Below are 10,330 nucleotides of genomic sequence, written 5' to 3'. Positions count from 1 at the left end.
AACTGTTCTGGAACAGTGTTGTAAATACAACTTAACCACTGATTTCTAGTCGTGTCCTCTTTTGGAAGACCAAACAAAGTAGTTTCGCTTTCACAACGAGACACACGGCGGCCTAGCGTGAGTGGAAACCGCGGCCTAGCGTGAGCTGAGGCCGGGCTAGAGTGAGCAGAGGCGGTGGGGTTGAGAACGGCGCGGCCGGCAGATTCGACGAAGGAGGCTTGCGGCAACCACATGTGACGACCCCGGGCTGGACTCCGCTTCGTCCACGGTGAAAGCCGATCCGGCGATCCACAGCGCAAAGTTGATGTATTCCCTCAGCGACCAGCACGGATCAGCTCCAGGCATGACGAAGCAGATATCGTCCTCTTTTGGAAGACCAAACAAAGTAGTTTCGCTTTCACAACGAAACACAGCGCCTTCAGGACATGGCGGCGGCGTCAACAATACTACAGCGAGAATAAAAGTTACGCCTTCTGTCTTTGCTTGAACATTTTGGCGTGTCACAGTGATGTAGACATGTGGGGGTGTGTTAGAACGAGGCGTTTTAGGTAGGCGTGGTTGACTCTTAACTTTTATAAAGAATATCTCTTTGGATTTGAGACTTTAGTCTTTGCAACTTTAATAGATCTTTTTTATGCACCAAGAGCTTGTAACACTCCAAAGAGAAAGGAAAAATTTAAATCGCATCATATGACCCCTTTAATATTCGCATTACAAAGAAAAAACGTTTTTAAAACTGATGTTTAGAATGTTCAGAGAACATTCAGAAACAATGGGAAACTTAATTGGAACGTTAGCTGGGTAGAGTTATCTTGTAGTATTAATGACTTGTTATGATTTACAATAATAATGATAAAGAATGAATAGGTGTGTCCAAACTGCTGTCACAATATGTGCCAATTATATCCCAGGCGTGTGTTTTGTGTGTGAAAGATGAATGAGTGTGTGTGGGTGTATATTTAGCACTGAATGTACTTACTGCACGCAGACCATGAGCAGAATGGCTAGGCAGCTGATGACTGACAGTACGACAGCCATAATGACGAGCGCGGTGTGGGTCGTTTCAGTGCTGCTCTCGTCCCGAGACGTCCCGAGAAGCTGGATCCCACAGCGTTCCCCATCATAACCTCTCTTACATCTGAAATAAATCAGAATTTCGTTACTTGAACACAACGTTAATGCAATGTTGACTGAATTTCATTAATTATAAACTCTTTATGTGAATTCCATGTAGTGTGCATGCAGAAAAGTATAGAAGCCTGTTTCTGCCATGGAATAAATAAAAAAGGTAATTACGACTTTCTATCTCACAATTCTGATTTTTATTATTTATTATTTTTTTGCTTGCACTTGTGATTTTATATCTCACAATTCAGAATTCCAGTCTCGGAATTCTGAGTTTAAATCTTGCAATTCTTAGAAAAAAGTAAGAATTGCTAGATTTAAACTCGGAACTCCGAGACATAAACTCCAAATTCAGACTTTTTTTCTCTTGCAATATCTTGCAATTTTGAGTTTATATTTCACATTTCTGACTTTTTTTTCTCAGAATTCTGCATTTACGTCTTGTGATTTCTTTTATTTTGTCTCCACCCTGAAATAACAAATACAAATTTAGACTTTATATCTCACAATTCTGAGTTTATATCTCGTAATTCTTAGAAAAAAGTCAGAATTGTGAGACATAAACCTTAAAATTCTGACTTTCTTACTCGCAATTTCGAGTTTACATCTCACAGAGTCAAGTTTATATCTTGCATTTCTGAATTTATTTCTCAGAACTCTGAATTTACATTTTACCATTTCATTTTTTTTTTTGTTTCCGCCATGAAATAAAAAATAAAAAAGGTAATTTAGACTTTGTATCTCACAATTCTGAGATAGGCCTATCTTTCAATTCTCTGAAAAAGAGTCAGAATTTCAAGATATAATTTTGAGTTTATATCAACAATTCTGACTTTTTTTCTCTGAATTCTGAGTTTACATCTTGCAATTGTGTTTTTTGTTTCCGCCATGAAAAAAAGCTAATTGTCTCACAATTCTGACTTTTTTTCCCCTCACAATTCTCAAGTTTATATCTCACAATTCAGCATTTATGTCTAACAATTCTGAGAAATTGTTCAGAACTGCAAGAAAGGTATTTTTCACCAAATATCTCCACACTTGTTGTTTGCTCAATTCATTAATGAAGCGATTCTTCATCAGTTTTTGACGAATCATTGAATCATCATTCACAACATTTAGTATTATTGCATGAAATTCATTTGAATTAGGACAGTAAATGCATCATTAATGAACTACAAAGGTTCAGAAATTAATATATCGAGTTAATGTAAGTTGCATTGGAATTACATGAATATTTTTTCTTGCCAGTAATGTACAGTAGCATTGCTGAAACTGGACAAGGGATTTCCAGTTCCCAGCATGCTTTGCTTGGTACTGAATAGAGAGTGTGCAAACAAACTATGCCTATTTTTTCTTTGAATTTAGAGTAAAATATGAACTGATTAACTGAAATAAGTTTATGTGAACTGAAACATATATATTTTTGTAAGATTTGTTCAGTTATTATTATTGCGAAAGTAGTTCACTAATAGTTCATTTGTAGTTCATTAATGATGCATTTAATGTCCTAATTAAAACACCAAAATGTGTTATTCCAGTCAGTAATTATAATTAGCTTAATCTAAGAACAGACATCTATGGAAGATATTTGCAAGTTTGTGTAAGGATTAAATAATGACATCTTCACACCTCCTTTACTGACTTTGGTTTCTGAAAGATTCATACTTTAATGTTTTTGGCATTTGAATTCTATACTTTGAGTTTTAAAAGTTGAATTAAATGTTGCCATAAATACAGTAAAACAGTGATGCAAGTATGGTCTTTTTCACCAAATATCTCTACACTTGCTGCTTGTTTAATGTATTTCATTTAATTCAAATGAACAGAATTCTTCAGCATTTTGTCACACACTTTTGTTTTATTGCATGCAGTTAATTTACATTTTTATAGTTTACTTACCTACTCTATTCATTTAATTCACTATGCATTCTTATTTTTCTTTTTATTTTAGAGTGAAACATGAACTGTTTGTTCTTTTTGTGAAATTCCCCCAGTTATTGCTAGTATAATGAAAATGTGTTAAATTGACATATTAGTTCATTTCTGAGCCTTTCTAGTTCATAATCATAAATGACGCATTTAATATCCTAATTAAAATGCCAAAGGTGTTATTACGGTCAGTAATTATAATTAGCTTATTCTAAGAATAACAGACGTCTGCGGGAGATTGTCAAGCAAGTGGACGGGTTTGTTCGACTGTACCTTTAAACGAAGTTGGAACACTGAACATTCCTGATGGATCCTGATCATCATCAGATTCCAAATCTTCACCCACAGCCCTCTGAAGCCCCTCCCCAGATGAAGACATCACGGTCACATGATCCAGTGCAGGTGTGTGAGCAGCAGCTGTCGTATTGGTGGAAACTGCACTGCAAACTACACACAGAAACACACACTATGAATCACAGCAGGAATGTAGTAACAGCTTTGGGAGGAATGCTGATTTGTATTTAGTTTCGGCCAGCAACACTGGTTTCGGCCCAGTTTGCACATAAAAACAGGATCAAACGCTTCATTATATCACAATGACACATTAACCTCAATTAGCAGATATAAAGAGAGGTTAATCTAATGTTGCGGTTGATGTTGAGTCATCCTGTAAACACCCCGTGCTTATTGTACTGAGCAGATTATCTGTGTATGTGTGAGAGAGAGGGAAAACAAGAGTGCAAGACATAAGCGAGTGGAAAATATTGAGGTTATGTGAGGTAAAGCTGCACCTGCTGCAAATACAATATAACATTAGAGTGCTTTATGTCTTCTTGTCTTGTTGGACACCTGCTTATAAAATACATAGTTCAGAATCCGATACGATCAACACAGCGTTCCATTCATGCTAAAATACACAATATAATGACAGGTATGCGAATATAAATACTGCACAGAACCCATACAGACCAGCTATTAAAGGTAAGTTTGCAGATTTTGCCAACTTTTATTAAAACCCCATTTTGTCAGCTGTGAACTAGCCCTTTAATCTTAGTTTACGTGTCTGGGATTAGGTTTTCTACATGAAGAATGGCACTTTTGATGAATAAAACGATGATTTTGATTAGGAAAATGATGTTTCATTGAAAATTTGTCAAATGCGTAATCTCTCAGTCATCACTGTATTGCATTGCGTTATATGTTTTGCCCCCACACTACAAACTACAGAGCTTTGATCATAAAACTAAGCATTTAAATATCATATTATTGGGAGATAACTGATGTTTGTATGCATTTTATATAGTCTGCTGTACTGATATAAAGATTTAAATTTAAAGCTATCATCTTACTTTTTGGCCATATAAATATAAGCAACTGCACCAAATTTGGGCCAAAATTGTTATTTTTTTTTTTTTTTTTGCCTCCATATTCTATATATCATGCAATAAAATCAATAAACTATTCCATTAAAAATAAATTGATTAAAAAAATGATTTTTCAGACTATTATTTGATATGTCAGGGTTAAGACAACATAAAACAATGTTTGCATCAAAGGAGGTCTCAGTGTTCACAACCCATGTGATTCATTTCCACAGTGAAACATGCTATTCAGTGAGAAAAAAATGTAGGCCGGGACTTGATTTTATCCATCAGGAATTGATTGGGATAAAAAACAAAACAAAAAAAAAGTGGGCGTTATATAGCAGATTGGAGCCAGACCTGAATGTGAACGTGAAGGACTACTCCCATCCCGAAACACAGCCAACATCTGTTGGTTGAAACTTAAGTAACCATGGTAACGTTGTTGCATAGGTGGAGTAAGCTTTGATCATCACGTTTTGATGAAAGATTACAAAGTCAACCTTGGAATAATGAACAAAAAGACCAGGAAAAAGCATCCGTTTGATTTCCTCTTGGCTTGAATTGTAGTAATCAAAGGTGCCATTGTCTGAAAATTGCAGAAACAAATTCCACCAGCCCTGGGTGTGTGGCAGTCCGATCCAGTCTATCAAGCACTAATTGTAATTTTGCATGGCATTTTATTCTGCACATATTCTATTCTTCATCACATTTAACTATTAACATGTTCCTTTAATGTTTTACAAACACAGAGCCTCGGAAAACTTTATTTTAGAACATCACTATATTAAACAACAAACTTTGCTGTCAAATATTTTGCATGAAAAGCGTGCATGTGCTGTTTTTCTTCTAATGAATAAATATGTGGTAATTCAATGACATTCCGACCTTTTAAAGTAGTGTATGTGCCTTTCTCTCACAGGTATCATCTGGCGACGGCTGCAGTCAAACAAGTCTACACTGAGAATGTTTGAGTAAATGCATTTGATCTGAACACTCCTACCGACTGGAATTCTGCATTTAATTGTCAAAGAAATTCACACACACACACACACACTAACACACACACACACACACGCACACACACCTATTATTGTGTGCGGGGATGACCTTTATAACATTAGTTCGCAAAGCTAAATATATATTTAACACTGCGGTGTGACGCCCTAATTCTCTGTCCTTTGCCATTAACAATAAGTGCTTTGTGACGTCGAACATGACAACAGACAGCCGAGATTTAAACTGTGTGGTGTTCTGGCATACACCTATATGGAAAAAAAGCCGGAGCTCACAGCTATTCAGAGGCATGTTACTACAGGTCGAGTCAATTTCCCAAAGCCTGCCTGTCAGGAGACACAAACACAACACCACACTTCACTCAGCGAGAGACTTACTATCTTGGAGTCTTTCATATTCATCAGTCGATTGTCTTCTGTCAGTTGTCAAAGTGAAATTAAAATACAGTAAACCAATAAATAATAATAAGCAACTGCAGATCATTTACACTCAACATGGAAGAGAATATCTTGCAAATTTCACCCACTTTTTGACTTTTCGTCATTTTTCCAGTTGTTACTTTATCACTGGACAAGGATTTTTTTAATTATTTTACATAATTTGTGATCAAAATGACAAAGTTTCTAAGCAATATAAATATTTTAGAGCAAAGCATAACTAGAAATTCATATATTCACGGATAAAAAAAAAAAGATTGTTTACATTTCCATGATTTTTTCAGAACTGGATATCACAGTTTTAATTCCCCTACGATTTCCAGGTTTTTTATTACCGTGGCACACCCGAAGCTGACAGGTCAAATCTAATATAACACAGGGTCAGATCAGGATGGAGAAAACGCAACTCACCGACACAGAGCAGCAGAGAGGAGAGGCACTGTAGGTTCATGGCAGCTGACAGCTGAGTTCTGTGTTGAGTTTCTGTTTGTCATGTACTTATCGTCCAGGAGGAGCTTTTATAGGGAGGTTTCCCTTCACACACACACAGCTAATGTGTGTTTGTGCGTGTTTGTAGGCGCCTTTTGTAAGATAAATGTTTGACGAGAGTTCACCTGTAGAATACATCCACTGGTCATTCATACACAAGTCATTATGTGAGATTAATTTTCCATTTCACGTCACTGAGCTATGAAGCTGAATGTTTATAATACTGTACCTCCACTTTTTTTTCTGCTGTTGAGATCTGAATGCGATATAAACATGAAAATTGTCCATCTTTATTTTAATTGTAATGGTCAATTGTGAGGACGTTTTACATGCAGTGATGTAAGTGAGTCACTGGAACTGAATTTGGCCGAGGATCTTTGAAATATTTGGGATGGAATATGAGACACATCAAGTCTGGAATGAAAAGAATGAATGAACAGATAAAGAGAGAGAAGCCAAAATACCACCAGTGCACACATTTTGTGCCTGTGTGTGAACACGGCCTCGTGGGTCATTAATTACTGTCCCTGAAATTTGAGGCCAAAAAACTATGGTACTCTACAGAAGAGCGGTAGCTGGAAGAACAACCGGTTTTCTTAGATGAAGCCATTAATAAACGTGTTTGTGCATTTTAAATTCTGTTTGAGTCGCCTGCCGTGCAACATGTCCCTCACATCTGCATGGCCATGAGTTTCTGAAGAGCCCAAAAGGAAGAAGATTTCAGCTAATAACCCTGAACCATTAACACAGAACAAACGAAACATCCCATTAGCTGCTAACCAGAATTTAAATAAGAGTAAAATATATTTTGAGACACCACTGGATTCATAAAGCAAAGGTTTCACTCCTTTTAACTTTTAACTAAAAGCAATGCATTTGCAAATGCATTTTACATTATCCTATGTAATTTAAAAAATACAGTGAAAATGTGTAAAGAGGTCAATTTTTTACAAAGGTAAGAGTGAGTTTTCTTTCTGATCATGTGGAAAACGCCTTAAAATTCCATGTACTCAGTGATAACATCGAACATCCTTTTTTTAGCTCAGAACTTAGATAATAGACAGGTCTACATGGACAGTGGATGTAATGCTACACTCTAAAAAAATGCTGGGTTAAATACAACCCAGTGCTGGGTTAAACAGGGACAAACCCAGCAATTGGGCTGTTTTGACCCAGCGGTTGGGTTAAATGGTTTGCATACAGTACATACTCATGGTTTCATTTGTGAGCTAGGTACACTCTAAAAAATGCTGGGTTAAATATAACCCGGCGCTGGGTTAAAAAGGGACAAACCCAGCTATTGGGTTGTCAGTTTTTAAAACAGAAATGACTAAAAGCAGAGCTATTCTGAGGCAGCTCCTTAAAACTTGCCTGCAATGTAAACCGACTTGTTGGTGCAGACCAATGTTATGTGTCTCCTCACAAGTCTAGAGGTTTACATACATACTCATGGTTTCATTTGTGAGCTAGGTACACTCTAAAAAATGCTGGGTTAAATATAAGCCAGCGCTGGGTTAAAAAAGGACAAACCCAGTTATTGGGTTGTTTTGACCCAGCGGTTAGGTTCAAAACATTCCAACCGCTGGGTCAAAACAACCCAATAGCTGGGTTTGTCCCTTTTTAACCCAGCACTGGGTTATATTTAACCCAGCATTTTTTAGAGAGTATTAAAAGGAGTTTTTAAAAAAGTGCAGAAAAATGTCCTGCATTTGTTTACTATTTTTTTTAGTATTTTAGATTAACTTACCACTGTTGACCATGCATGCTGTCTAAAAAGACAAGTTTATCTTGATATTTGTCAGTAATGTTTTGTTATTGTCTACACTACTGTTAAGCATTATGTAATTCATCGATGTTGGTTAATGTTATTAATACATTCCCTAAATCTAAGACTTGCATCAAACCCCATTCAATCATTTCAACAATCATTTATAGAAATAATAGCAGAACTAAAGCTAACAAAATAGACATGCTGTTTTCCATATTGCAAAAACAGAAAATGAATCATTTGCAGTTTCGTCATCGACTACATATTTAGAATAAAATACATGAATCATTATTAAAAGGGATAATTATATCAGTCCCATAAGGTTTATAACTTGCAGCAAATAGATTTATATCTAAGTTTCAAATAAATAGTTTTATATGCATTTATATGCAACATAGTAACTATTGTTATGTTACCATAGTAAAATTGTCATAAGGGCAGGACAATTTCAGACTTCTGCGCATGCGCAGTGCAACTTTTCCGCATTGTGCCCCTTAACGCTTCCTCATTGACAGCGCCTAAAGGAAGATAGCAACGATAGACTGTTTCATTTGCACTCTTAGCAGTTTTTAATACCGTTTTTACGTATTATTATCTTAAACAACTCGGAAGTCTTCTTTAAAAGCCTTTGGAGAGTTCAGAAATGTCAAAGCCTCCCCCCAAACCAGCTAAACCAGGTAAGAGGTGCGCGTGGAGGAAAAGCCTACTAAAGTTTCATTATTTATTCATACGTTTTTGCGTTGTTTATTTGTCTGATAGCTATACAAACACGCTGGTTTCCGATGCCGTACAACGAAATGTATATAAGAGCATGCAATTTTGGGTCTTCGTGAACTTTCTCCTGCGGGTGGAGTTTGGCGCTTCTCCAGCGCAAAGCAACGCAACTTTCGTTGCGCTTTTACGCGTTTTAAACGCCTGTCACTGGTTAACATGCGCAAACCACCACATCTTGGCTTAAAGGTTCAAAGAGCAAGACAAAAATAGTAAAAGGCCTTGCCACAGATGGCAGGAATGGGTTTGGAAAGAGAAAATCGCTCAAGCCAGCCATTGGCTGTGGTTCAGAACCACAGCGCGTTTGGTCAGCGTAGACGCACAACGCATTTTTGACTATAATCGGTTCATTCTGAAAAAAAATGTTTTCTTATGATGCCCAAAAATATTGACTAGATCGACAGATCAACGGTTTTGAGTCACACTCAGTTTGGTTATTGTCTCACAGTTACTTCCCCATATGAAAGAGCAGCTTCACTGTGCTTATGTGTGCAAAATGACATGACATTTGGACTGGTGATTTATGCACGGTCAAAGATACGTGTTGTAGGTAGAGCTAGACCAATATTATCCTTTCACAGCTGGTACAATGCATGTTATTTTCATATATAAACAACCAATAACAGATTTGCAGAACTGATCAAATGTTTTATTTCTGCTTTTTGACACAATACTACCTATATCTTTAGACTACAGAACTAAAAAAGAATGCACATTATGACTTAGTGCTGGGCGGTATGACCAAAAATTTATATCACGGTATTTTTCAAAATGATACCGGTTTCACGGTACATGACGGTATTATTTTTTTTCATGCATTACCAGGTGTTAACCATATTTTCTACTGATTGAGAGGAAATACTGCAGTATATTGACTTAGAATGCCCTATTTTACTGTCATGATGAGTGAATATTGTCCAAAAATACCACACTAAATAGTGACTAAACACGACCCCTTTTAATGCATGTTAACCAGGAGTCACTCTCATTTATAATCACGGCATCGTCTGATGAAATCAGCATGCATCTACACTAAAAGAGCGACTATGCGGTTGTTTTGGCTATATTACTTTTTTGTCTCATGCAGCGCACTGCCTGCGTCTGAGTAATAAACTAAAAACAACAACAAGCAAAAAAGTGCATGTGATATTAACAGATGAACTACGCTCATATTTATAATTCCAAACACTCAGTAAGCGACAGGTGCTGGGAAACGCTGTTGTGTACTCGTTTATTGAGGAGTCGGCTGCGGTGCTTCTCTGCCGCTCACTGCACAGAACACACGCCGAGAGAGGCGACACTTCTCCGGGAAAGTCAGACCTCGCGTTCGCGGGACAGCACTGGCGAAATCTTCCAACTGAACCATAGCTAAGGTTTATCCAAAAAAGTCACTAGGTTTGTCAGTATGAATATTCTATGGAAAAAAGCTGCTA

The 10,330-nt window shown here is 36.9% G+C and overlaps 2 protein-coding genes across 2 annotated transcripts in view; one reads left to right on the top strand and one right to left on the bottom strand.

The window, feature by feature from the left end:
• Positions 1-6,347, bottom strand: part of LOC107557576 (proheparin-binding EGF-like growth factor) — a 7,829-nt gene extending 1,482 nt beyond the window's left edge. The window contains exons 1-2 of the mRNA XM_016241050.1: positions 6,281-6,347; positions 3,328-3,501 (exon numbers count right to left, since the gene is read on the bottom strand). Of these exons, the coding sequence (XP_016096536.1) occupies positions 3,328-3,501; positions 6,281-6,320 (214 nt within the window). The 5' untranslated portion in view covers positions 6,321-6,347. The remainder of the gene's footprint in view (positions 1-3,327; positions 3,502-6,280) is intronic.
• A 2,239-nt stretch (positions 6,348-8,586) lies between these two features.
• LOC107557575 (osteoclast-stimulating factor 1-like) overlaps positions 8,587-10,330 on the top strand; it is a 5,805-nt gene continuing 4,061 nt past the window's right edge. Inside the window, exon 1 of the mRNA XM_016241049.1 lies at positions 8,587-8,803. Within this exon, the coding sequence (XP_016096535.1) occupies positions 8,770-8,803 (34 nt within the window). The 5' untranslated portion in view covers positions 8,587-8,769. The remainder of the gene's footprint in view (positions 8,804-10,330) is intronic.

This window comes from Sinocyclocheilus grahami, unplaced genomic scaffold (assembly GCF_001515645.1).
Source record: "Sinocyclocheilus grahami isolate Dianchi unplaced genomic scaffold, SAMN03320097.WGS_v1.1 scaffold609.1, whole genome shotgun sequence".
Lineage (NCBI taxonomy): Eukaryota > Metazoa > Chordata > Actinopteri > Cypriniformes > Cyprinidae > Sinocyclocheilus > Sinocyclocheilus grahami.
Note: the sequence above shows the minus strand (reverse complement) of the source record. Positions and strands in the feature narration are given on the sequence as shown.